General features: G+C 31.7%; 6 protein-coding genes and 1 non-coding gene across 7 annotated transcripts; 3 read left to right on the forward strand and 4 right to left on the reverse strand.

Moving 5' to 3' along the window:
• Positions 1-679: 679 nt before the first annotated feature.
• Positions 680-10747, reverse strand: LOC106715661 (gem-associated protein 5). The gene is made up of 18 exons (XM_045678003.1): positions 10480-10747; positions 10246-10405; positions 9909-10125; positions 9123-9696; positions 8359-8547; positions 7863-8111; positions 7447-7633; positions 7214-7376; positions 6542-6725; positions 5949-6088; positions 5749-5873; positions 5082-5256; positions 4185-4601; positions 3427-3574; positions 3165-3244; positions 2632-2764; positions 1838-1924; positions 680-1161 (listed from the first exon to the last, which is right to left on the reverse strand). The coding sequence occupies exons 1-18, from the start codon at positions 10671-10673 to the stop codon at positions 681-683; spliced, it is 3903 nt and encodes a 1300-aa protein (XP_045533959.1). The 5' UTR covers positions 10674-10747; the 3' UTR covers position 680.
• A 422-nt stretch (positions 10748-11169) lies between these two features.
• On the forward strand, positions 11170-14884 carry LOC106715670 (protein FAM50 homolog). Its single transcript, XM_014509001.2, has 6 exons — positions 11170-11662; positions 11807-11896; positions 12557-12761; positions 13279-13433; positions 13632-13744; positions 14690-14884. The coding sequence occupies exons 1-6, from the start codon at positions 11318-11320 to the stop codon at positions 14787-14789; spliced, it is 1008 nt and encodes a 335-aa protein (XP_014364487.1). The 5' UTR covers positions 11170-11317; the 3' UTR covers positions 14790-14884.
• Positions 14885-15125: 241 nt separating this feature from the next.
• LOC106715662 (dehydrodolichyl diphosphate synthase complex subunit DHDDS) lies at positions 15126-16986 on the reverse strand. The gene is made up of 5 exons (XM_045678072.1): positions 16771-16986; positions 16568-16701; positions 16222-16370; positions 15442-15617; positions 15126-15341 (listed from the first exon to the last, which is right to left on the reverse strand). The coding sequence occupies exons 1-5, from the start codon at positions 16957-16959 to the stop codon at positions 15141-15143; spliced, it is 849 nt and encodes a 282-aa protein (XP_045534028.1). The 5' UTR covers positions 16960-16986; the 3' UTR covers positions 15126-15140.
• A 1623-nt stretch (positions 16987-18609) lies between these two features.
• LOC106715689 (RNA transcription, translation and transport factor protein) lies at positions 18610-20404 on the forward strand. The gene is made up of 4 exons (XM_014509024.2): positions 18610-18844; positions 18912-19136; positions 19773-19859; positions 20035-20404. Exons 1-4 carry the CDS (start codon positions 18784-18786, stop codon positions 20331-20333), a joined length of 672 nt encoding a protein of 223 aa, XP_014364510.1. The 5' UTR covers positions 18610-18783; the 3' UTR covers positions 20334-20404.
• Positions 20405-22071: 1667 nt separating this feature from the next.
• LOC106715691 (mitochondrial import inner membrane translocase subunit Tim8) lies at positions 22072-22977 on the reverse strand. The gene is made up of 2 exons (XM_014509026.2): positions 22784-22977; positions 22072-22371 (listed from the first exon to the last, which is right to left on the reverse strand). Exons 1-2 carry the CDS (start codon positions 22880-22882, stop codon positions 22198-22200), a joined length of 273 nt encoding a protein of 90 aa, XP_014364512.1. The 5' UTR covers positions 22883-22977; the 3' UTR covers positions 22072-22197.
• Positions 22978-23310: 333 nt separating this feature from the next.
• On the forward strand, positions 23311-23503 carry LOC123721046. The gene has a single exon (XR_006756135.1). It is a non-coding gene; the product is annotated as a U2 spliceosomal RNA (small nuclear RNA).
• A 342-nt stretch (positions 23504-23845) lies between these two features.
• On the reverse strand, positions 23846-26610 carry LOC106715663 (adenosine deaminase-like protein; the record flags this gene model as incomplete). The annotated part of the gene is made up of 7 exons (XM_045678073.1): positions 26471-26610; positions 26159-26307; positions 25789-25977; positions 25088-25307; positions 24693-24849; positions 24095-24195; positions 23846-24019 (listed from the first exon to the last, which is right to left on the reverse strand). Coding segments are annotated over exons 1-7 (1041 nt in total), but the record flags the coding sequence as incomplete, so codon positions are not given.
• Positions 26611-27147: the final 537 nt, after the last annotated feature.

Genomic DNA, 27147 nt, shown 5'->3' on the forward strand with positions numbered 1-27147 from the left:
GCTATCATATGTTTTCTGATCTCCAATTATTATCAAATTAAATTCAGGATAACATTTGAGGAAAAATAAAATTTGCCCCCATTTTTATAGTAAACGTTTTATTAAAAACGAAATACACAGTAATTGAAGTAAACAAATGCGACAAAAATATTAAAGACAATACATTTTTTATTTATTAATTAGCTGAAACCATATTTTTGTAGATATGTTAAATATCATCATATTTTCCACAAAGGAGCTCGGAGCCTACCCTCAGTTGAGGGTAACTAGGCCATAGTCAACCACGCTAGCCCAGTGCAAGTCGAATCCACACATATAAAAATGTACAGAGGAATTCCAATTCAAATGTACATATATGTAAATCGAAAATAATATTGGTACATGGCGGGATTCGAACCCAGGTTTTGCAGATTACCCCTGAACCATAGACACTCTTAGTTGACATTATTATTGCCGTTTTAACTGTGGGTTCCTGAGAACAAAATTCTCGTTTAAAATATATTTTTATCTGTTAAGAAGTTTTTTTATTTCATTTTTCAAATAACTATGAAACAAACGGTGAAATCATATATGAAAATGAAAATTTCAAAGTTGCAACTATGAAAATAACAAAGCAAAAATTATTAATAGTAAACACGTCTTTTCTTATTAAAAACATTTATTTATTAACAACCACGTCTTTAGTTATCATGAGACTGATTATTTTCTTTATCTGGTGAAGCAGTTGCATATTCTCTTAAAAGGAGTTCCATTTTAGATGGTAACTTCTCCATATCTCCATCAGCTTGAGATTCTGTTTTAACTTCTATTCCATTTAATTCTTCTTTCTGAACATTAACATCTCTTAAAAGTTGTTCCATTCTAGAAGGTAAATCTTCACTTTGTTCTATTCTCCCTTTTTCTTTAATTTCTCCTTTTTTGGTATTAGTTTCTTCTTTTAAAAGAAGTTCCATTCTGGTTGGTAACTCCCCTAATGAGTCTTCGTTTTCAATGACAGGTTTTTCTTTTAGCATTATATTTGACTTGCGTTCTACTATATGGTCAGCGAATGTAGTCTGTCCAGTTAGTTTGGCCATCTCCGCAGCTAAGCATAAAAAGTCTGGCTCGTTGGATTTGCCCATAAACGTTGCAGCTTGCAAAAGATCACCCATAGCGAGATGACTGAAATTAAACATATTACTTTTAGTTTTACTTTTTACATCCAGGTTTTTATAAAAGACTTTTATAGGAATTCTTAATAAATTAATTACATTCTGTTTTAATAAATTATTAGATTAGAAGTTAATGGGGAGAAAAAACTGCCGTTTACTCTTTATAGATGTATGATCAATAACAATGGCACTAAATATACCAGATATAAAAAAAAAATTAAGAAAAAAAGAAAGCCGACTTCATAAAAAAATAATCTCAAACAAAATGTATTAAAAAGTAACAAAATAATGTCATGAAAACCCTCTAAACTCAAAAGAAAGTTCTCTTCTTTCTTGTAACATGTCTATATTGTATAATTATTGTTATTTCGCAGTTCGTGTCATACATACAAGTCAAAAAATTAAAAATAAGTAATTTTTTTAAGATAGTTAATAAATTATTTATAACAAAAAATAAAATTAGGAATACATTCTAATCACTAGAAAGTCGTATAAAAATTTAAACACAGCGCAGTCTTGGCGCTAGTGCTACCTACTTGAGAATTCAGTTTTCTCGATATTGTACTTAAATTTAAATTATTTCAATTTTCAACAATATTCAATTATATCTTTATAACTACAAAGTAAATTTTAAATGATTTGAGTTGGAATGGTATGAAAGTTTGGTAAAAATAAGTTAAAATTACCAAACAGCGGCGAGTGGCCAATTGCCGGCTGTAGCGCTGTGCTGCGCCCAAAGACCGAGTACATCTGTAGCTATGCTGTCCATGTGTCTGAAAACACTTAAAACTCAATACAAAGATAACAAAAAAATAATAAACCGGTGTATATTTGAAAGTATGGTTTAGTATTTATTAAGAAAAAGAAAACTACTAAACAAATAAGGTACAATGGCGTCCATGTTGCTTTTGGAATAATACCGTGTTAGGAACAGAAGTACTGTGAGGTAGTCTCACAATGTGTGGAAATGTTTATGAATTTAAGTGGTAGGTTTTTTTGTATGATTTAATTCTTACTAATTGTTAATCTAGATACCTATCTATCTATTCTTTATTTTATATATATATATATATATATATATATAACAACATAATAAAGAATATATATATATATATATATATATATATACAGTCAAAACCGTTTATAGCGACATCGTTTAGAACAACATACCGGTTAAATTGACCAAAATCAAAGGTCCTGGCTGAATGTTATTACATATCTTTCCTATTAATACCTGTCACCGGTTATTACAACTATCGGTTTTTACGACTCAATATGAGTAGTCCCTTCGATGTCGTTATAACAGATTTTGACTGTATATATAATTATATGTGTATATTCAAATTATAGAAATTATATTTTATCTTTTATACAGCATCAATTTGGTTGTTGTATTTTAGTTAGTAAATAAATATAAATCACCCTTACATCTGACGTTGACTCTTTCAGAACTACCAATATGTTTGAAAAAATTTAATACCTTGTGCGACAAAGTACATAAGCCTCCCTGTAGAGCCTGTGGTCTGCGAGCAGCGCGACTGCAGACTTCAGGTCGTGAGCACTCAGCAGCGCTCCCAACTTGCGGAACACCGCGCCTCCGTACTTACGCGACACTGACAACACGAATCATCATCACCTCACTATACGTCACTGAGGAGCTCGGAGCCTACCCTAAGTTAGGGCTGACTAGGCCATAGTCAACCACAGTCCAGTGTGGGTTGACTTCACACATATCATTGAATTTGTTCTCAGATATGTGCAGCATCATGTTTTTCCTTCACCGTAAGAACGTCGGATAAATGTACATATGTAAATCGAAAAACACATAGGTACAAGGCGGGATTCGAACCCAGGACCTGCAGATTGCAAGTCAAGTGCTTAACCCCTGCGCCACCGACTCTCTGATAGCACGAATAGTTGTTTAAAATCTGTTTCCACGGGCGACATGCTGATATAAAACATATTGTAAAACTATTTAACATATATTAAAGAATAATAAAGAATTAAACTTACAGTTATGTTTGTCTTCCTCTCCTTTGGCGACGAGTCTGTCTAACTGTGATATATACAACTGCATCACTTCTTTCCAATATCTAAAAAAGTTAATAAATAATTATTTTTATTAACACATTAAAACTGATTAAGAAATAAAAAGTTTTCGTATTTATAAGAAAGTAACAAAAATTTGAGCAATTTTAAATTTAAAAATACAATAGCTTTCAGAATTGTCCAAACAAAAAGCTTATAAAACATACTTAATTTAAAAAAAAATTACTTGTGAGAGACACATGGAGTGAGACTGAGCAGATAAGGGCAAAGCATATCTCGTTGTACAGCGAACTGTACGGCGCAGTCAATGCGCCCGCGCAACACACTCAGCATTATCCACGACTCTAAGTTACCACCCGATAAGTGATAATCCACTGAAATTATTTTATATATATGAATAAATGTTTTTCACATATTTCGGCGACTTTTAACTTCTTGTCGATGCACAGAATTATATTTTAGACCAGTGTTTCCCAACCTTTTTGGATCCATGTGCCATTTTTCAGTATGAACATGACTATTGCCCCCTTATAAATTTTGTTTAGAAATAAATTTCTCTCGAGGCCTAAATTTACAATGTTAAAGGAATAATTAAAGACTACTTTTGGCTGACTAGATCAATTTCATATAAAATTTTTAAACTGGAAAGCACATATAAATAGTTTAAATGCAACGGATTTTTGTCTCTAAAACATTTTTATGTACTTTTTAGCACTGGCTATCATTGTAAGGATGTAGCCTTTAGTTTTTAAATCTATGAATTGCCCCCCTCTAAATCCAAATGTCCCCCAGGTGGGGCGTTGGTTTAGAGTGTAGTGGAATGAGGGAGGAGGGCATTGTGCAAATTTCAGAAGACCAAAAATGTTTTTCAGTTAAAATAATATAAAACATCGAGTATTTGAGACAAAAGAAACTAACATGTCTGAGATCGAGGTTTATGACTTTATGAGTTTTTTTTTATTAGTAACAATAAAATGTACTTACATTCTAAATCCAATACTTCATTAACATCATTTGTGCTCCCGAATATTTTAATAAAGTCAATATCAAATCCTTTATCATTATTGCTCGGTTCTTTGTCTAAAACATTATCGAAGGAACTATTGACTTCACTTTCTGAATTTTCAGCTTTATCTTTCTTAAATGAATCCATATTAAATTCAATTTTCTTAACATCAGAATTCTTCTTTATATAGTTTTGTAACATCTCCTTAGCGCCTGGTAAAAGGGACTTGAGCATTTGTTTGTGTACAAGAGGCAAAAGGAATTTCTTAGATGCTTTCACTTTATCTTCCTGGGCCACAGCTAGACTATCTAAAAGTTCATTTTTAAATTCCTCCGCTTTCTTTACTTCTTGCTTGTGCTTCTTTTTATCTTTTTTCGTAACACCTATTTCTTCTCCTGTAAAATATTTAGACAGACCATAGTCAAAAAGATACTTTTTTAACATTTATAATTAAATGAATTTTGAAAGATTTTTTTAAAACGACCACTGAAAGAATTTTTTTTTTTTTTTTTTTTCCGTGATCCCCCGACATGTTTTGGGTCAGAGACTTTATTTACATTTTTATTCTTTACTTAACAATTTTTACAATTTAAGGCCTAAATTACTTTTATGTTTACACTTTAAAATTTTCTACAGTTTAATATCCGATCTTATATAATTTTTGTCTGCCTAATACTAAATAATGGTGCAAACACTGTGTTACTACTGGGTGCGGCGACTGAAAAAATATTACATGAAGGCCATCACGTCACATCATCTGTAGGCACATTCTTATTTGAAACGTACCATAACGTTTTAACCTTTAGGGATATACAGAGAAGATAAAATCACACCCGTCTCTATCCTACATAGTTATAATATGTAACTATAGTAACCTTGATATTTATCTTGGGGATAGTCCATGTACGACCAGAGCCTGAGTGAGCAGTCAGCCCCGCCAGTGAGCAGGTGTGCGGGGAGTTGCGGGCGCGCGCACCACGCCACGCTCACCGCGTACTGCGCGTGCGCATTGCAGATTGATACACACGCTCCACCCACTATGTCCCACACCTACACGAGTACACTTAGTTTATTCTTAACCCTTTTACACTCAAGGGAAACATTTTTCCCTTCAACAAAAATCCTTATCGATTGTTCAATTATTACTTAATCGATTTTTTTTACTGAATGTCAAAATAAAACATATATCCAAAGCAGCAAATGTGTTTATGAATGAATAAAAAAAAGAACTGTGGCAAGCTATTGTAGCTAAAATATTTTATTGTATTGGTATATTTAGTCTTGGAAATCTTATGGTTCTGTAAGAGTTAAATTGTCGAAACTATTTGCACCGCCATCTTGAAAATGGCAACGACTTTGAAGATCTTGAAATTTATATTATGTACGAAGGGCCTTATATTTTACTAACGACTTTAGGCTTGCATTACGTATGAATTATTCAAGACATAATTAATACTGCATCTAGAATAAATCCATTTTAAAGATACATATTATAAAAGAGAGCTAATTAGCGAAATGATAATATTAGAAAACTATTTATACCCGTATAGTACAGTCTTGAGAGGTGGAGGCCAGAAGTTCATCTCTGTGCGGACTCCAGGCTAACTGTAGAACAGAGTTCTTGTGGCCAGTCAGCACTTTCCAGACCTGCAGCTGTTTCGTGCCATCTAGAAAGATATAGTTATGGTTTATAAACAAATTTGATAAGAAAGTAACGACAGTACAAAATACTATGAAAATACCTTCTTTATCACCATATTCAAGGATAGAGATGCTATGCAGTTTGTCAAGTGATGAGACAGCAATGAGATTCTTGTATTGCGATTCCTCATTTGCTTCAGAAGTTTGTTCCGGATGCCATTCCACGTTGTATATCACTTTACTGAAAAATTAATACATATCATTACAAATATTAATGAAAAATATAAAGTACTGTAATTCAAATATATTTTACACCGACATACAAATTTAAATGCCTAGACAATATCGACGCCGGAAAGCGTAAACGCTGTAACCCTCAAAAGTATGAACTTTACAGGAGAGCCAAAAAATCATAACTCGTGAGCTGATACGCCTACAAGCATGCGGTATTTAGCAATGTTGTGTAGTTTGTAACCTATAATAAAATATAATTATATATTTTATTATAGGTTATAAAAAAAGGTTATAAAATATAAGTAAACCTATAATAAAATCATTATCGTTTGATAATGGTTGAAATGATTAACGTGTGAAAAATGTATTCGCGATTTCAAGGGTTACAGCGTTTATGCTTTCCAGCGTCGATATATAATTATGTAACTTCTATAATGAAAGAAAATATGAACAATCTCACGTGTATATATAGTTAGCAGCGAGCGCGGTGCAGTGCGGGGCGGCGCTGGTGACGGCCACTGCGCCGTCACTGCTGCCCACTGCCAGCAGCCCGCACTGCGCACGCGCACGCGCACGCGCACGCGCACGCACGCAGCTCACCGCCCACTGCGCACCCTCCACGCACACCTTTATACTTTGCGGCGCTGCACAATATCATATACCAATACTCGTCACTTTTTTATTAATATTTAGTACAAGACCTCGCCCGCGACTTCGTTCGGAGAATTAAAAATAGTAGCCTATAACATGCCCGTGTGCATCAGCTACCTTCCCATCCAAGTCCCGTCAAAATCGGTCCAACCGTTCCGGAGTTTACCCGGAACAAAACGCGGCCTTGCAGAGAGGCATATACATTTATGTAAATAAAAAAAAAATGTTTTTCGTTATCAGCACCGCAAATACATAATGTATGCGATTTTTTTTTCTATCTTACTAATATAATGCGAATGTTTAGATGGATGGATGTTTGTTTGAAGGTATCTCCGGAACGACTCATCGGATCTTCATGAAATTTAGCATAGCATTCATTATTTTTTATTAATTGCGCGTGGACAGAGTCGCGGGCGACAGCTAGTATTACATAAAGACACTCCAATTTTATAAATATATATAGATATATAGATTAACTTACGTTGATCAGGTTTACTAGTGCTATAGACGACAAGTTCTCCGTTAGCGGCAGCCAGCAGCTGGTCTTCCTCGCCCCAACACAAAGAATACACACCACCACTAAGTGCGGGAAGCAGCACGCGAGCTGGACGCTCTGTTTTACCATTCGCATCTATTAAACCAACCTGGTAAATAATATTAAATTAAATATAAAACCTATTTAAACTATCAAGATCTAAATAAAAGAAATCATACCCTAGCTTCAGCAGTTCCGAATGCTAATAGATTCTCTTTAGTTGGATGCCAAGCCACAGTTAGCACTTTGCCTTGCACATTCTGCCAATACGTCGAGATATTGCCCAAACTTAACTTCATCTCATCCTCATCAGAGACATCCAGTTCTAGTACTCTGATAGATCCATCTCCGGAACTCACTGCCACTCTATATAAGTATATAGTAGTCATTCACCTTTATATAACATTGTTAGACTACATATTAGAGTATAGATCTATAAATAATACCAGCGAGTACCCACGACTTCGTCTGCGCAGAATTAAAAAAACAACAGTGAAAGAATGTTTGAAATTGATACAAAACAATCTTTCCTATTTAAAATATTAGTACAGAAGATTGCAGTAAAAGATAGTAAAAAAAAAAAAAAAACACTAACCTTCTAGCATCATAGGGACATGACTGAACATTATATATGAAACCACCACAGGTTGCATGAGTGTATACAATTTCTTTGGTCCCGAGAGAATATCTGATGACATTGCGATCTTGAGCAGTTGTCCATACACTCCATTTTTCCGCTTCCTTCAAGTTATCGGGTGTTTGAATTTGTGGAGCATCAGAGACAATTGAAAATAAACCTCTTCTATGTTGTGAATGGACAAACTTGTATAACATCTTGTTTTTCCTGTTGAAATATTGCTAATATGAATTGCAACACTTTGGATATATTTTCAAATATAATACACAAACATATTAAAAAAATTATATTCTTTTCTGACAATTACAAGCAACACAATTTAAAAATGTTTGACTTAAAAAAATATCTAAAAGCATGTTTCCTTTCTTTAATAAATATTTAATCTAATAATACGATTTAAGGTTATTTAAATTAGGTAAAAAAAAATTAGTTGAATTAAAAAACTGATAAATACCCATCTATACTCAATGGATTACACTGCAACAATTGACTCCTGCCATCAGCAATTAGCAATGTGTCGGGTTTGCACCACAGCAATGTAGTACACTGATGAATTTTAATGTTCTTCTGGTTCTTATTAGTAGAGATAGGGGCATTACAGCTACCCACTAGCTTCCCACCAGAGGCCCATATTCTCACGCATCTGTAAATAAATTACATCACAAACTTTTATTATTTTTTAACCAAACAAGCAAGAGGTCACCTGAATTAGCCGAAATTGCGAAGCGACCGATACCCATAGTCACCATAAACCAATTGCAGGTGCATTGCCTACCTTTAATCGACGGAATGAACACACAGAAAAACAATATTTCCCCTCCCTACGAATTTCCTCCTCCATCAAATCCACTTTCCCTTCCTAACCTTTCCTTTTAAGAAAAGGATGGGAAGGGAAAGATGACAAAATTAGGCCCCCAGCACACACACTCATCAGACAAAACATGGAATAACTTTAACTAGACACCTGTTTCCTGTGTGGTTACGGTATTACACCAGGGGAACTGGCCCATTGGTGCAACAGGTATTGTTTTTCGCGTCTAACACTGTCATTACACTAAACCTAGTTCCGTCAGATCTTAAGGATTTTTTTTCTAAGGACACTGAACAAGGTTCGTAAGCGAAAAATCTAATTTACAACAAAAAATTAGGATTCTGAAGTAAAAGCAACTTGAGTAAAAACATTTCACGATTGATCTAAAGTGGTAATGCAAAACTCACCCATTTTTCCCTAAACTGGAAACAAGGTGCTTGTGTTGATGACAAACTGTTTTAGTGGATTCTTCTTTTACTTCCTTAGCCTTAGTTTCATCATTAGAACTATCTATTTCTTTATCAACAGCCACATTATCTAAAGCATCAACTAAACTTGCTATACTAGCTTCCGGTTGATTTTTTCTTTTTAATATTTCTTCAGTTAACATTTTACATTCATCTAAATAACTAACTTCTGACTTTACTTCCTCTTTTACCTTGACTAGTATATCTTCTGGTTCATATTTCTTAGGTCCAAAAGCATCTGTTTCATAATCTTTGTACATATCAAACAAGTCATCCTCCTGAACAATTGATTCATCAAAACTATCATCTGGCAATGTTTTGGATACGCCAGAGTTATTCATATTCTGTTCAGAGAGTTCTGCCTCTTGCCTTATTTTACTCATTCTTTCATTAGCACTTACTTTCTTTTCAATATCATGTGTTTGTTTTATGGAAACTTCAAACTGTGGACACCAACTTACACTGACAATTTCGTCATCTTGTCCTCGAACTTTGTACAAAATTTTTCCTGCACCTGTAAATAGTGTATAAGCAGCATTATATCATTTCATTTCATTCATTATTTCAAAATGCTGCTAAACATGTGACTAAGAATAAGTATCATGTTTATTAAAGTTTAATTAAACAACTATTAATCTTGGTACAAACTAGGTTAAAGACACTTTTTCTGAACTGTACAACTTTTCAGGTACAACTTCTTAATTGGATGAATAAATTGATACTAACCAGTTAAATCTACTACAAATATAACCCCTTGCTTTGTCCCAATAGCCACATTCAAAGGAACATGGGGAGAACAAGACATACTTGTAGGTCGGAAGATTTTTAAAAAGTTACGATAGGTCTTAATCACGTTAGAGTTAAGATCCCATTTGACGACATGTCCCATTGACCCAACTGTCACTGCATATGTTTCATTACAGTATCCTACACCTACCACTTCCTGAAAGAATAACATACTCAAAATATATAATATGGAAGATAATCTCTAAACTGTTGAACTATACTACTATTTTTATTAATTATCTTAAAAAATCTAGAAATGCTATGAGTGTTACTTCACCTCTTTTTCATTTTTATGAACAGAATGACTGTGGGTAGTATTAAGTTTATACTTATTGTCTGCTTGCTCTAAAATCCAACATTTTACACAGCCATCAGCACTGCCGCTCATAAATGCTCTTTTTTCTGGCCATTCTCGAGATATATCTACACTAACGACTCTGTAAGAAACATGTTTTGTTAAAAAGGTATTAGAAGGTAAAATCATTTTATAATGTTGAAAAAATTGTATTACTTTTCTAGGTGGGCTTTGTGTAATACATGTGCCCGATAAACATCCCCTTTAACGATTCCAAGTGAATCTAGAATAGGCTCTAATACACACAAAGACTTTTGCGGGCCACCAAAAACAAACCAACGGTCTGTGCTTACAGCCAGCCCAGTTGTTTGAAACCAATTAGGGGACGGAAATAATACAGTTTCTTCCATGTTCATGAACAAGAAATACCACATGAACAGGTATGAAATAACAAATTAAAAATCGTACCGGCCGGTACAACTTCAAAAGTTAGAAATGTCACTTTTTGACATTTGTAAAATTGGCAAAAAATGTGCTAAAATTTAGAGATATGTCTGGCAGATCTACAGTAAAATTTTAAAGTGTTAGGATTGTTAATACGATTCCATAAATAGCTATTCAATGGAAATAATTGAAAATAGTCATTATTTATAAAGACTTGTATCGTGAATAAGAAATTTATCTAAAATGTTGACGTTCAAAATTGTGATTTTTTTTAAAATAAAAGGTACAATTTGCAAATAATGATATAAAACTTAAAGCTTTTTGTAATCAGTTTTTCGGCCCACCGTTGATCTTCTAACATATACACAATGTGCACGGCAGGGCAAAAATTTCATTGGCAACATTGATGTGCTCGATGTTTTTTTATACTCTTTAGTCTTTTCAACTTAGACTTGTCAACTTGTCAATTCAATAGCGTTGAAAGTAAACAAGATTGCTGAAATTTTCTAGAAAAGTTAAGATAGAGCAAATTGTAATTCTTTTGAATTATATTTTTACAATAAGTAGTTGCCATTCCATTGTGATAAAAGTGAATATTTGAGTTATAATCATGGCTCACTACAAAGGGGCTGCATCAGAAGCTGGCAGAGCCATGCATCTGATGAAGAAAAGAGAGAAAGCTCAGCAAGAAATAGAACTTCGTAAAAAGAAGATTGAAGAAGACTTAAAAATTGACAATATAGAGAATAAGTTTGCAACACACTATGATGCTGTAGAGCAGCAATTAAAAAGTTCCACAATTGGGCTTGTTACTTTAGATGAAATGAAAGCTAAACAAGAACATATAGTTCGAGAAAGAGAAAAGAAACTGGCTCAAAAAAAAGCAGAGAAAGAAAAGGAAAGACAAAAAGAAATTGAAGCCAAACAAGCGCAGAAAAATAAACAAAAACGACAGGTAAAGAAAGTTTCATGAGAATCTAAACTGCAATACTTCAGTAATGCATTGAAATAAAACTGTGGAAAGCTGGGTAGTTTAACTCAATTTATATTATTTCTCTCTGTGTCATAAGTAAAAAATAATTTAATTACATTTCCACAGATCCAAGCTCTTTCGTTTGATTTAGACGAGGAAGAAGATGAAGATGAAGCAGACAAGCCAGAGAAAGATTGGCGGGAACAAGAGGAAGTGGTATGTTTTACAAATCCCTACTAACATTATAAATGCGAAAGTGATCCTGTCTGTCACACTTTCACACCTAAACTACTGACTTAATTTAAATGAAATTTGGTACACAGATAGTCTAGATTGAAACTTATTTTTTTAGTCTGTTAATTTGATACAGTTGTATATGACATTCAGAGTTTGTAAAAGTTTTATCCTCAACAATAAGGGAAACAAAACAATAAGGGAATGAAAGTTAGTATGAGAATATGTAAAGTTTATGTGAATGTTTTGTAAGTTTAATATGAAATAATTAGCTTAAATAATTAAAAATGCTACCAGACGACATTATTTCACATGGGCAAAGTTTGTTAGGATATAAAGAGAAGTTATTTTCCTTACAAACAGACTTTCAACAGACTTTTTAGCAAATTTCAATATTGTCTTAAATAATGACTGCACTTGAAATTTCGCAACCTTAATGTTTTAAAACATCTTGATAACAATCAGAAATGAATATGTAAAACTTTAATTTTACTATGTATTAATGTTATTCAAGGGGATTTCTGACACACAAAAATAAAATTAATATTCTTACAATAATGCTAAACAATAAAAATATAACACTTATGTAATAAAAAAATTTTTGGTACCTATTGACATGTAATTTTTTTCTAAACTTTGCAGCCATTAAAAAAAATCCGCAAAAATCCTGATGTTGATACATCCTTTTTACCAGATAGAGATAGAGAGGAAGCGGATTTAAAGTTACGAGAAGAGTTAAGGCTGGAGTGGGTAATGACGCAGGCAAGTCTCAAAGATGAACCCATCACTGTTACCTTCAGCTATTGGGACGGATCTGGACATAGGAAGAATGTAACACTAAAAAAAGGTAACCATCATTATTTTTATTAAAAAATTTAAAACAAGCAAGTTTGTCAAACCCATTCTAAGTTTTTCTCTTAATGACCAATTATAGATTCTGATGGTGGAAGTATTTATTAGGTATAGCTTTTACCCGCGACTCCGTCCGCGCGGAAAAAAAATTAGAAAACGAGGTAAAAATTATCCTATGTCCTATTCCTGGTTCTAAGCTACCTGCCCACCAATTTTCAGTCAAATCGATTCAGCCGTTTTTGAGTTATAAATAGTGTAACTAACACGACTTTCTTTTATATATATAGATAGATGTTTAATTCATATTTAACATTTTCCCTATCAATCAAAAATATATATTGTAACTAAATTAATTAAGAACGGCTTAACTCATGTGTGATCGGTACCAACTAGTTTCGGACCCGTCGGTGGTCCATTTTCAGTTAAGCCCTTATTTATTTATTTTTTATTATGTCTCACGAAAGTTTAAACAATTTAAATATCGTAACTAATGTTAATCTAGTATTTTTCAGGCAATTCAATTTACCAGTTTCTCCAAAGATGCCTTGACACATTGAGACCTGAATTCAGCGAATTAAAAACTGTCTCAGCTGATCAGTTGATGTATGTAAAAGAAGATCTTATTCTGCCCCATCATTATACATTTTACGACTTCATAGTAACCAAGGTAAGTTTTACGAAAATAGTATCTATAGTATACAATTTTTTTTTATGTTAATAATTATAATGGAAATTATATTTGATAACATAACGTAATTTGGAATAAATGTTTCAAATCAGTTTTTTTTTACACTAAAATTGTGTGAGCAGTAACAAAAAGTTTTATTACCATAGCCAAAAGTACTTAATTATCGTTCTTTTACAGGCAAGAGGCAAAAGTGGGCCTTTATTCCAATTTGATGCATCAGATGATGTTAGATTAGTAAATGACGCAACACAAGAAAAACAGGATTCTCACGCTGGAAAAGTTCTGTTGCGGTAAGTTTGATAAAATACATTATTTTAATAAATGATATTGTCTATGCTCTATTCTTATCATAAGGAAAGAAATCAGAGATAGGAAGCAATTAGAAGTAGCCAAAAAGTAAAAAAAAAGATACTGAATAACTATTTTTTGCCAAATATTTTATTATTTTCTATGTCTAAGTCTAAGCTAAACCAACACGATTGGCAAAACAAATTAATTTTAAGTTATGCAACATTTGTGTTGACCTCAGTTAATGCCTCAAGGTGATTTTTAAATATCCTGGCGCTCGAAAAGTCATACGAGTGGCTGCGCTGAACACAATTTTAGGTGCAGCGAAGCGTAAAGGGTTTCGGGGGGGGAGAGTACTGCGCAGATGGCTTTGTGCCGGCAAAAATATTGAAACTATAAAAAAAAATTAAGAACCATATACACATATATACTTGAATAATACATATACTTACAATGATATATGTTTTATATCTCTGACATAAAATTTACTATAATGTTAAGGAAATAATCATGACCTACTTGAATTTGTAATTTTTTATTTAACCTTGCTAAATATTTAAAAAATATTGTTATAACTATTGTATGTAACTTTTTGTATTTCTTTATAAAGTACAAAGTGGTAAAAACGGAAGCGGCCCCATAATGATCGCACCGCTGACCGGTTGGCCATAAACATCAACAAGTTATCTATTCATTGCCTACCCGATGAGAAGGAGGGAAGGGTATTTTCTCTTCCCATTCCCCGCTAAATCATATTCCCCTTCTAATGGTTTTCTTATAAGAAAAGGGTAGGTAAGGGAAGTGAACTACAATTTAGCCTCGCATACTCATCAGACGACACGCGTAATTGTGGGGTTATGGCATTACTGGTTGCCATTTGTACCACTGTTAAAAGATGCATGGTCAAATGTAATTTAGGTAACTACCTATATAATATTATTTTGCAGGTCATGGTATGAGAGGAATAAACACATATTCCCTGCATCAAGATGGGAACCATACGATCCAACGAAAACTTATTCTAAGTACACAATTAAAGGAAAATGATTGATCTTTAAAACGATTTATCTGATTCCTTTCATAAAGCAATCTTTTTAAGTTTATAGTGTAAATTATGCAATAAATAGTCAATAAATATTTAAGTCACATTTGTTTTTTTTTTTAATCTGTAAATATCTATGATAGTGCTCACATTCTTCATTAATATATCTAATTATGATAATGTCTCACAAAAGGTTAAAGCAATTGCCTAAAAATGTAGAGAAATAAAACAGCTTACTTTGATTTATAATTATCTTGTTTTCCTTAAACAACTTAATAGATACAAATTGCAAGATAAATTAACCTTGTTTTACAGTCCGTAATATACACAATTGATCTCTTAAATATTAAGTAACTTTAACATATAACATAGCTTTCCAATTCTTGCCACCATTTATTTTCTAGCTTATCTAAGAACTTCTGTTTACTCTTTGTGTTTTCCAATTCGGGTGAGACAGGAGGAGCATGCCTTTGGAAGTGAATGATGGCGGCCAAAAGATTCCAAATAGAGAACTCTGGCCAAAGAACATCCGTAAAGTACAATACTGTCCTGGAAACCTATCAACAAAATGCCCATAAATTTCTTTATTTTGGTCACAAAAAATAATTTGAATGTCTTAAGAAATTGGAAAGCAAAGATCAGAGCTAGAGATCTTACCTGCCACAACATAAAATCAGACAATCTTACTTCACCAGATGTCCTCACTAACAGTTCAGCTTCTCCTAAATCAAGAGTTTGTGACACAAGATCCTCATCAATATCCTCAGGCAACAAATCTTTATTTCGAATCCCATCAATGATGTGTGATGCTCCTCGGCTGATTTCGTCCCGTCCTATGGATTATTAATAAGCAAGAAAAATCTTGAATGTAAACATTTACAAATTAACCTTAATTATTCATATTGAGGAAGGATATTCATAAAATGTTTTATGTAAATTAATTCATAAAATAGAACATAATTAAACTCAAATATTTAGCTACCACTACCACAACATAAAACCTTTCATACTTAACTAGCTGTCGTCCGCAACTCAGTCTGCACGGAATTAAAAAAACAATCAGTAGCCTATGTGTGCCAAACTACAACTAAGCCAATTTTAATCGAAATACGTTGAGCCATTCCGGATATACCTTCAAACAAACATCCATCCATCCATCCATCTAAACATTCAAATTCATAATATTAGTAAGATTAAAATCACATGCTCTACTTAATTTAAAGAACATTTTGAAGATGCACTTTATTAAATAATTGTAAATGATAAACAATCCAATGTTTTGTAAAAAATTTTCGATCAAGATATTCATCAAGCTTTTCAAATAAGCACAAAAGCATGAAACTACATATTATCAATCAAAAATTTCTAAATATTTGAATTTGATGAAAAAATTGTGTTTCCTGTTTGGTTTAGGATTGATATAGAAACAAAACATACCTGTATATGCAAAAGCAATATTTAGCTGCAATATATTATTGTTCTTTGTGGCTAGCATTGCTTTAGCAACAAGGGACCGTAAGTCTTCTGGAAGCATAGACAAACGGCCAGCTACATGTATCCGAACACCCCATTCGTTTATCAATTCACTGTAAATAAACCTCTTTTAAGTATAGTTTTACTTTTATTTCAATTATGTATGTAACAAAATATGTTTATTAATTTAATCACATGAAGAACATCATATGTAAAATTTCTAAATACCATGTTTACTTTGTAATATATATAAAGGAGGAAAGGAAATAAGTCAACAAGACTTTCAATCTAACATACATTTCATACTAACATTTCATCCAAAAGTCTTTTAAATTTATCCCGAGCCAAGTCCATAATTGCTGCAACCTCTTCTTCACTTCTTTTAAAATTTTCAATACTAAAAGCATACACTGTGACTTCAGGAACACCCAAATCAAGGCACCACTGTAAAATATTTTAACTCTTTATATTTCATTTACAATATGTTTAAATAATTACAATTCGGTAGTTCACCTTTAGTGTTTCTGAAAGTTTATCAAAACCTTTATGATGTCCAACACTACTTTGAACGCTATTCTTTTTAGCAAATCGACGGTTTCCATCCATAATAAAAGCTAAATGCTGTGGAATTCTACCGCTTTTAACGACTTTAATACAGAAAAGTTGAAAAAACGAAACACAATTTTCTTTAACCCACGACATATTTTCCGATAATAAATTATTGAGCAAAATAAGTAATTAAATTAAATGGTGATAAGATTGCGGCCAGTAAATTTTGTTTTAAATAAACTGAGAGGACTGACTACTAGTGATACAAAGACTAAAAATAAATATTAAAAATTACAAGGTTTTAGAATAGGAACATAGTTCGACAAGGATCTTGTAAATTTGGCACTCGGAAAATGTCAATGTCAACTTGACAGCCCACTGACAGCGACATAGGGATGTAAAAAAAATAATCGATTATGAAAAAATCGATTATTTTAAGGTTTTTTACGATTTTTATGGAACGATTATTTTTTTTACAAAAATCGATTTTTTAAAAATCGATTATATAATTTATTCGATTTTTCAAAAAGCGCTATCGATGAAACATTTCACGCCCTGCGACATATAATACGATAAACAAGTTCATTAAAAATTGTTGTAAATGAACGAGTCAGTTTAATATATTTTTATAATCTAATTCTTATGCCTTCTAATATTAAATTAAATGAGAAAACAACTCTGTCTCGCTTTCACGCTAAAACTACTGAACCGATTTAAATTAAATTTGGTACAAAGATAGTCTAGATCTAGTGCCTGAAGAAAGGACATAGGCTACTTTTTAAATAGAAATAGAATAGAATTGACACAATAAAAAAAAGGGTTTGCAAGTGGTTGAAAGATGGGATGAGAAACTATATGGAAGTATCATGAATTTTATAGTTAGAAGCGTGAAACTTATTTTTAGTCTGTTAATTTGATATAAATAAATATGACATTTAAAATTTGTAAAAGTGTTACCCTCTAGGGAGCAAAATAACAATAGGGAATAGGAGATGAAAGTTTGTATAGAAATGTATAAGGTTTATGAGAATGTTTTGTAAGTTCAATATGTTTTGATGTAATTTTTATAATTGTAAGTAAAATAATTAGCGTAAATAATTGAAATGCTACCCGAAAACAGTGTTTCACGCGGACGAAGTCACGTTCACAGCTAGTTTATAATATTTGTGACTATAGATTTTTTTTTTGTGTTTAAATGATATATTTTCGTTTTTAAAACCATAAGTTTGTTGTTTTGGTTTAATACATCTACTTAATTTCATTTTATTCTATAAAATGTTTTATGGCAATAAGTGTTTAAGAAATATCTATTGTATTTTTATGTTTTCCCTGTAATTTTGAAGATTTTTTCAAAAATCGATTAAAATCGATTATTTTTTCTTTAATAATCGATAAATCGACTAATCGATTTTTATCAGCAACTGTAAAAATCGATAATCGAAAAATCGATTTTTTAACTCAATGTTAACATCCCTACAGCGACAAATTACGAGTTTTTTTTTAATTTTATGACCTGGTAATATAGACCTTTAGGTCATATCTTATTTTAAAAGTGTTGCATTACTTTGGAGTCACTACCTTTACTTCACTAAGATTCGTCGTTTAAATTGTATTTTTTATGTAATTACAAATGGATTTATAGGATGTTGGATCTTGTAAACTGTTAAGTGGCGGCAGGCCCATGAGTGTGTAGCAGCTGCATCGCTGAACCAAACTATGAACAGAGGAACGGATTGGAATGTAAACGTATGCATACTCTTTGGAAGGAGTTGTCATTGGTATGTCGTTATCGTTCATACTTTGCTGACAGTTGGCAGGACGGTAGGAAGAATTGTCAATGTCAAGTTAGTTTGAAATTGTGATTAATTAGTACGGAATTCATTTTCGAAATCTTCTGGAATTCTGTGCACTTCACTTGCCTTCTCTCTAGGTTATACTTTAATTGGAAACTTAATAACCTATTGTGATTACATTAATATGTACAGATTAAAATTAACAGCCCTAGGACATCCAAACCCCAAAAGCTTTGACTGTGAAGGTAATTTATATTTTAAAGTTGTCCTGCATGCCGGTGCAATATTATTATGATAAATCTATTGTTTTAGACGTCAAAGAATATAGGAGCGTAGTTCTTTGGCTTGAGGACCAAAAAATCAGACATTATAAAATCGAAGATAGAGATGGTCTTAGAAATATCGACTCTGATAATTGGCAGAATGCGTACGATTTATATCAAAAAGACTTAGTGAGTCCTGTTGCTGATGGAACACCGAACGAACAATTAAATTGGCTTTTATCCTATGCTGTAAGATTGGAGTTTGCTGATAATGGTATGTAAACTTTCGTTATTATTGAAAATAGTAAAACATTCCTTGTATGCATTTTTTTGTTGCTCAATATTTTAACAATTACATAAAATTTGTGTATAGTCATTGGAAAGGAAAATTATAATTTTCACTGGTTTTACATTTAACTAGCGTCATCATCTGTCCTGTTTTTACATAATATTGATGGCTCCTATGAATAAGGGCCAATATGGAAATTGACAACTTTTCAGGAGAGGCTCTCAAAGTTCCAACCATATAAGAGAATAGGCCACAAAGATCCTTTTACTTCAGCAAAAAATTACATTTACTTCTATAAATGTGTATTTTGTTTAGTTCTTGTTGTTAATTAAACTAAGAAGTAGCTTTTAACACAAAAAAGTAAAAATCATCAATATGTTACTTTGGCCCATATATATAGGACCCATCAATATGTGGGATTTATTTATTTTATAAAAAAAATCCTTGCCATCTGTTTTTAGAACCATTTCTTCTGAATTATCCACCAATTTTTTTCTGAAGTTCTTCCTGTCACATTTCATTCTCCCAATTGAAATATACACTAATATTTTTTTGTTGGTACTAAGAAACAAAATAATTATTAATATGTATAGATTAATAACAAAACATTAATTTTTCTAGTTACTAAATACAAGGCAGTAAAAATTGAAGAACCTAAAAAGGTAACACCTAATGTTGTATCATCCAATCCTCTTGACAACCTCAATTGTAAGTATTTATTTACATATGTACTTACCCATTACATAATTGTGTTTTAAGACTATTGATTGATATAAAAATTTAAATAAGATTATTGTTATTTGATAATCTATAACTTACATATTGAATTAAATTAAATATTTCATTATTTTTGAAGATAATTTAATTTTATATTATTTTACAGTTTCAAGTCCGGCATTTGTTAATGGAGTGGAGAGAGTTTGTGCCTTAAGCGGGATTGGACCTCATCCTGATCCCAAATTTAGAATTGCAGCTTTAGCAAAAGTCTTGAAAACATCACCCCATCCTGATTATCCTAATACAGAAGTTAGTGTTATTAAACAGCCAAAAGATGTCCTCGAACTTATTTTCATCCAGAACCTTAGAGATTTACAAACAAGTATAAACGAAGCTTTAGTGGCTGTACAAACTGTGACAGCAGATCCACGCACTGATACTAAATTAGGTAAAGTTGGTAGATAACCTTACAACTTAAAAAAAATTAAAACCATAATGTGCATTAAAATCTCAATAATAATTCCTGAAATAGTAACAATAGCTTGTTTTCATTCTTGTACATGAAATTAAATATATTACATAAAAAAAAATTGTTTTATTTTGCTGTCTCACATGAATCCATCCGCACAGATTAAAAATTATTAGTAGTAGCCTATGTGTTCTTCCACACTATGTTTTGTACCTAAACCAAATTACAGCATGATCCGTTTAGCCCTTCTGGAGATACATAATAATAAACATTTATCCATTTAAAATGTTGTTAGTACTATTCCTTACAAACATTTTTCATTATAACACATTTTTTTAAATTTGAAACATATCTAAGACACAACCTAGAGGTAGAAGCAAAGTTGGAGTGTCCATTTAATGTGAACTCCTTTGTTGGTCATTAAATTATGCACCTATTGTGCAATGTTTGCCCAATTACATGCAATTGTCATGGCACTATATGAGCCGTTTATTTTGAAAGTGACCTAACTCCGTTTTTCATTTTTTTGCCGGTTACCATTGTTACATGTACAACTCCATGTTATTTATCAGTGAATCACTTCAGATTTCTTATATTCAGAGAAAATACGATACATTTTTTACACATAAGTTTTCCGAATTAATTGAATAACTGAGCCGTGTAGTTTGAAAGTGGCCAAACTGCATTTATAGTTGCATCAAGTTATTGTTTCATGCATCTTAAAACATATTAAAAAATTAAGTGAAAAACACATCATAGCTGTGACATGTGCACCTGGCAAAATAGAAACATTAAAGTAGCTTTAATGTGGTTGAAAATTGTCCAAGCTTTGGATAATAATGTAGAAATTATAGATCATAATTTTTTAATATCAGGACATTCGTTTTTACCAATTGATAGAGATTTTGCCATGGTAGAAATGGCATTAAAAAAATAATTTACTGTTCCAAGTCTTTCCCCAAGATTATTAAAAAGTGTCGGAAGGGTAATAATTTTATTCTAAATGAAATGAGACAGGAAGATTTTGTATCGACAAAATTATTAGAAGACGCAATTTTCAAAAGAGTAAAAAATTCTGATTGAGAATCAATAAACTGGTTAAGAATATGTTGGATGCGTTTTGTCAGAAATGAACCATATAATTTTTTTTATAAGAAATCCATGAATGAAAATTAAAATTTCAAAGTTCTGAAATTATTACCACGTCGGGGTAGTCTAGTAAATTGTTTTTAATAAAATGTTTGTAATTTTCTATGTTCTGTAATTAAAAAATGTTTTGAATCGCATAAATTATGTTTCCAAAATGTTTTCAACATATGCAAAACAAATTCCGTATTCTTTTTTTTCAATTTGAAACATCTTAAATTATGTTGAATGGACTTGGGCACCTTCAAATTTTATAATGAATCTGGCTGTTAATTTTGAAAGTGGCCCAACTCCATTCTTGATAATAAAACGCACGTTATTTACTTAATAATTGCCACTATTTTAACAGGAACTTTAAATTTAATATCCTTAGATACGCTTAAGCAGTATGACTCCTTAGTATCTTATACATATATTTTTAAATTCATTGAAACGCAAACCTTTCAATATCTCGATTTGAAGATAAATGGAGTTAGGCCACTTTCAAAATAAGCGGCTCATATATGCTAGTTGTTTGTGGTTAAGTTTTATTATTTCATTTGTGTTGGTTAATAAAATAGTAATAACATTTTAAAATAATAGATTAAGTAAAAGTACTTATTCTTTATTTATAACATTTTCAACACTAGTAAAATGCAATGACTTAGAACAAAGTTCACATAGACAAATATCTTGCTAAACTAAACAATTGATGTATGTATACCTTAAATATAATCAATGCATACCTCCTCCTTTCTCTAGCATTTGTGCAAATCTATTTGTAACAAGAAGTGAAACATCAATGAATCTCTCAACACAATTACTGATGCAAGTTTCTGTGCGGGAATCTAGTTTGGATCCCGGTTTATCCACACATTTGTCCCAGCAAAAGTCATTAAACTCGTGTATCTAGAAAGAAAAAAGTTTTAAACATTTATTTAATTTATAAATAAATATGGCAATCTGATAATATTTGCAAGTATTTTGTATTTGAAAAGCATTAATATAGCTAACTCAAAAATAAGTTTTAGAGTTATTAGTTAAAAACTATTTTTTGTCCAGAACACCATGTATTAAATGAGACCTAAATATAGTGGACAGATCATGGTTAATGGTTTAGGAGTCTATTATAAATTTTTAATGGTGAACAAATCAATTCTTAAAATTTTTACATAAACTATAAGTCAAACCTACTACAACAACCAGGTATAATATGGAATCGTTATATTGCATAATTAATACATTAATGAGTTTTTTATCACGATTATCCCTTAAATGTGATGTATATAGTCTAATCCATCATAAATTGAAAATTGCATACTTGGGCATGAAACTGTGCTTTTTGCTTTTCAACCATAAGAAAATCCTGTAGTTCAGAATCTCCAGCTTTTGTACTCGAATAATCCGACAAATCGCTCATTTTTATAACTCTGGTATAATTTAAAATTGAACAAGACTAATATACTTATTATAGGTTATGTTATATAGAACGGGTCGATCGATCGATCAATTCGATATTTTTTTTTTCTTTTAAATTCAATATTCCACAGATAAAACTCTTTGATAATAGACATCACAGACGAAAAATTAAACATTTAGAAATAAATATTTAATTTTTAAAAAAAACATCGATTACATATTTAACGATTTGTGAATATTATTCACGTTTTGTTTTATTTCATATTTTATTTAGCTTGTAGCGTGGTATTTTTGTCTCCCTTTATACTGTTGTTTGAATGTATTAATTTTTACCGATAGAGGGCGGTGTATTTTTTCTCTAAAACCCACATTGCGATTTAGAGAATCTTTCATCACGAATGACTTTCGGGCAGTGTTCAACACTTCGGTATCGCTTCTCGGCCTTTTGGCTAAGATCAAAGTGTAGTATCTGTTCTTTTCAGCTTAATATCTGAAAGTTCCCGCACTGCGGGACCAGTATATTAAACTGATTTTTGTAAAGCGACGGGATGTTCGGGGCTCGCTCCACTCCCGTCAGGGGTCGGCCCGGCATTGCAGTGCCGCCGGGATCGGCCCACCATAACACTTGACAATTATCTTCCTTGTATATTAATCTACTTTGCTTAATTTAAATCTACTATCAATATGGATAAAATGTGTATTTTGAAAATACTATTTTCAGACAGTGGCTTAACAAGAGGGTTTTGAAGGCGCCTTGATTCACATAGCAATATTTATGCATAATCAATAACGCTACCTGCTTTTATAGTTAGTTAATTGGAGGAAATCGTAAAGACTCGGCAAATAAGATGATTTTATCAAGGTTAACTTTTTATTTTTAATCAAACAATTATTCATCTTACTCTTTATTTTATTTATCGTAATTTAACATAAATAATTTGTACAATTTTCAATGAACATTTTTTTCAACAAAAATTTTTATTTTGTCATAAAGCAATTTATGCTTGTCTACCGCAAAAATATATTTGGTAGAATTAAGTGCTAATTTGGCTAGCTCGGATTTATCCAATTTAAATGTATCGACGCAAATACTATATTCTTGTGTAAGTGATGTAGCAAAAACTCCTTTATCATCGGTCTGAAAATAAAAATAGAAAAAATTAGAAAGTCTGCTTAAAAAAATAGGAAAAGAAAATACTTAAAAAAAACTTACACAAAGAATAACAGGAACATCACTACTGTGTAAATATTTAAAATGGTGTGATGAATAATCCGCAGCTGATTTTGTGTTTACATTACTGGTAAGACAGACCTCTGAAACATAAATCCTTATAAGTAAATTATTATATTTCTCTGTTATGCATTAACCATTCAAAATGTCGACGCCAGCCGACGATCAATAGCCCCCCCCCCAATCTAGTAATTTATTTTTTAAACTATTGAGTAGTTTTAAGTTTTTTTAATAGTATAAGATGGCAAACGAGCAACTACCCGCCTGATTTGTGGATTTTAGTTGTCAAGTAAACTTTTTTTTTATATACCTTGATATTATTTTGACGTAATAATTAAATTAACTTAATTTAATTTACTTACGTCATGCATGCTGGATACAATAATAGAATACAAAAAAACGACTATTATATTGTATTGCCTTTTTACGAGAGCGAGAAACTGGTCGAGATTCCATGGCTACTCGACTTGGCGACCTTCCGATGCTAGAAGTAGCCAAGTGACGTCGCCATGGCGTCTTAATGAGTAAGGAGGCAGAGCTCAAAAGTTCTCAAAGGTTTAGTCACAGTTACGAAACATACCAACAGGAATTTTTAATGTACATAATGCCTTCCAAGTTTCATCAGTACCACCATAATTTGGGTGGATACATGTCCCGTGACCAATTCTATCCGGTTTGAATTGTAACATTTGGATTATTTCCTCTGGATTACTTATTTCACCACAATGTAATGAAACCTGGAAATAAATTTTATGTAAATGTAACAATCTTACTAATATTATAAATGCTATTATAATAAAGCTAGTATAAAATATAATTATGCAAGACAAATATTTTTGTACAATCTGTTGAAAACTGATCCTAATTGATTTTAAATAGGTTGTGACAAGAATAAGTTAGGGTTTATTGTTTTTTTTTCTATCTACATATTTTACATATGCATTTTATATATTCACATATTTTAGAAAATATTACTTTTAAGCCTGCATTTCTAGCTTTCGTAAATATACTAATGAAATCCTCAAACTTTCCAAGGGCCGGATTGCCACTAAGTTCAAGACCCACAACAACATCTGGGAACTTCTTATGGTATTCAATGGCTAAATTGGCTATATCTTCTGCCTCTGAAATTCCATTACTTCTATTTATTGAAATAATGAATGCTGAAATTATATTCAGATTTTCTGAGGAATTTCTGCAACATAAAAAAGGAAAAATTATTGCACCTGCATAGTAAACCAACTAGACAAAAAATTTAACTATTAAAAATAATAAATTAATAAAACAAGCCACTTTATTAATCTTCTTTTAAACATAAATATAATAATTAACTTATTTGTAGTATAGTTTTAATTTTCTAAAGATTTTACAATATATATGTTATGATATACTAGCTATCGCCCACCACTACGTCTGCACAGAATTTAGAAAAAAACCTTTATTAGTATCTTCTTCCAGACTATGACTTCATCTATGCCAAATTTCATCAAGATCTGTTCAACCATTCAGGAGATACCTTCAAACAAACATCCATCCATCCAAACATTCACATTTATAATATTAGTAAGAAAGTAAGAATTATAATATTAGTAACAATAACACCTGCAATAATTTTCGTAAATCTACAACTATGATATGTTTTGCATGATAGGTGTACTATATTTAAAAATACTCACCGCATTGTCTGCACTATTGTTTCAACATATTGTCTTTTTGTCATCTGATTAGTGTCTCTAGGTGTACTTCTTAGCTCAATATAACAGCAGCCATCATCTTGAAATTCTTGTAGAGTTAAGCTTGTTGCTAATGCTAAAGTTTCTGGAGTACTTGTAAGTGTATGAGCTATATTAAATACTTGAAAGCAACTGAAAAATATGTTAAAAAGATAAATACATCATTTTTATTAGTATCAAGCAAGTATCAAGTCTATTTTAAAAGTTAACTGAAACTATTCTTTCATCAGATTTATTCATATTTTATAAATAAATAAACTTGGCAAAAAAAACCTCTATGTATCTAATCTTAACTGGTAAGAGAATATATTACTCAGATAAGTTTCTTGTGTCTCCAGCACCAATTTGAAATTCATCAAAAAATGCGTTACTTTTATCTGATATCCCTGCATCAGCGAAATGTCTTTGTAGTTGCAGCATTGTAGAGCGACTAAGTGATCCGTTTAAATGAGCGTGTAATTCCTGAAAATTAATTGCCATTACTAATTAATAAAAGTTTTATTTATGAAATAAATACAATATTATTACTTTAAATCAGGTATCGAAAACCGTTTTCATTTTAAAAATATAGCGCCAAAATTTATGTTTACGCAAATCTTACGGATGCAATTTTATTGGTACTTACAATTTTTGGTAGTGCGTGACAAAATTGATTCAAGTCATTTAAAGTATTCATTTTTTACATTAAATAATCTTCAGTCCAAAACAAATTTGTTTCAGGCCTTACAGTTTTGCGAAATTTGACATACAGTTCGATAAGGATATATCTTAATCTGAGATGGCAATGGCAGTAGCTAGTAGCAATCGGTGCAATCGGTAATCGGAAAATATGTGAACTAACAGTGTCATCTTGACAGCGTGTTTTAACCAATGAGGGAGTGGCTGCTCCACGACCTGTGTTGCCATTTTATACTTTTTTGAATGTTGAAAAACTTTCACGTGTTGACGATTAAACAAGTAGTTTTAACGTCGAACTCGTACCCTTTGTTTTTGCCATAGGTACGATGACGCTAATATGCGTCTACACATTGTTGTTAATACTGAACATATTGAAACATGAAAATAATACAAATTATAAAGTTTCCCTTGTGTTTTCTCGTATAACCCTAAAAACTTGTACAGGAAAATATCAATTTAAATAGTAAGATATTATAGGCACTCAGGCTATTACTAGCAAATTGTTTGCTTACAGTTTTTTTTTTTTACTTCAACACGGACGAATTTCGGAAGAAAAGAAATTTTCGCTTCCTGGTAAGCCTAAAAGTTTCAATGCCAAAAAACTGCCATATGACGCATATGACC

Source organism: Papilio machaon, chromosome 5 (assembly GCF_912999745.1).
Source record: "Papilio machaon chromosome 5, ilPapMach1.1, whole genome shotgun sequence".
Lineage (NCBI taxonomy): Eukaryota > Metazoa > Arthropoda > Insecta > Lepidoptera > Papilionidae > Papilio > Papilio machaon.

Bases quoted from the DNA above. Each gene is read 5' to 3' on its own strand.
- LOC106715670 (XM_014509001.2), top strand. From the start codon at position 11,318: ATGGCTCACTACAAAGGGGCTGCATCAGAAGCTGGCAGAGCCATGCAT. The intron at 11,663-11,806 runs GTAAAGAAAGTT...ACATTTCCACAG, and splicing joins AAAATAAACAAAAACGACAG to ATCCAAGCTCTTTCGTTTGA. The intron at 12,762-13,278 runs GTAACCATCATT...AGTATTTTTCAG, and splicing joins GAATGTAACACTAAAAAAAG to GCAATTCAATTTACCAGTTT.
- LOC106715661 (XM_045678003.1), bottom strand. From the start codon at position 10,673: ATGGAAGAAACTGTATTATTTCCGTCCCCTAATTGGTTTCAAACAACT. The intron at 8,548-9,122 runs GTGAGTTTTGCA...ATTTATTTACAG, and splicing joins TCCAGTTTAGGGAAAAATGG to ATGCGTGAGAATATGGGCCT. The intron at 7,377-7,446 runs GTATGATTTCTT...ATTATTTACCAG, and splicing joins TCGGAACTGCTGAAGCTAGG to GTTGGTTTAATAGATGCGAA.
- LOC106715662 (XM_045678072.1), bottom strand. From the start codon at position 16,959: ATGTCGTGGGTTAAAGAAAATTGTGTTTCGTTTTTTCAACTTTTCTGT. The intron at 16,702-16,770 runs GTGAACTACCGA...AATATTTTACAG, and splicing joins AACTTTCAGAAACACTAAAG to TGGTGCCTTGATTTGGGTGT. The intron at 16,371-16,567 runs GTTAGTATGAAA...GTTTATTTACAG, and splicing joins AAAAGACTTTTGGATGAAAT to TGAATTGATAAACGAATGGG.
- LOC106715689 (XM_014509024.2), top strand. From the start codon at position 18,784: ATGTACAGATTAAAATTAACAGCCCTAGGACATCCAAACCCCAAAAGC. The intron at 18,845-18,911 runs GTAATTTATATT...CTATTGTTTTAG, and splicing joins CAAAAGCTTTGACTGTGAAG to ACGTCAAAGAATATAGGAGC. The intron at 19,860-20,034 runs GTAAGTATTTAT...ATTATTTTACAG, and splicing joins TCCTCTTGACAACCTCAATT to TTTCAAGTCCGGCATTTGTT.
- LOC106715691 (XM_014509026.2), bottom strand. From the start codon at position 22,882: ATGAGCGATTTGTCGGATTATTCGAGTACAAAAGCTGGAGATTCTGAA. The intron at 22,372-22,783 runs GTATGCAATTTT...TTTTCTTTCTAG, and splicing joins AAGCACAGTTTCATGCCCAA to ATACACGAGTTTAATGACTT.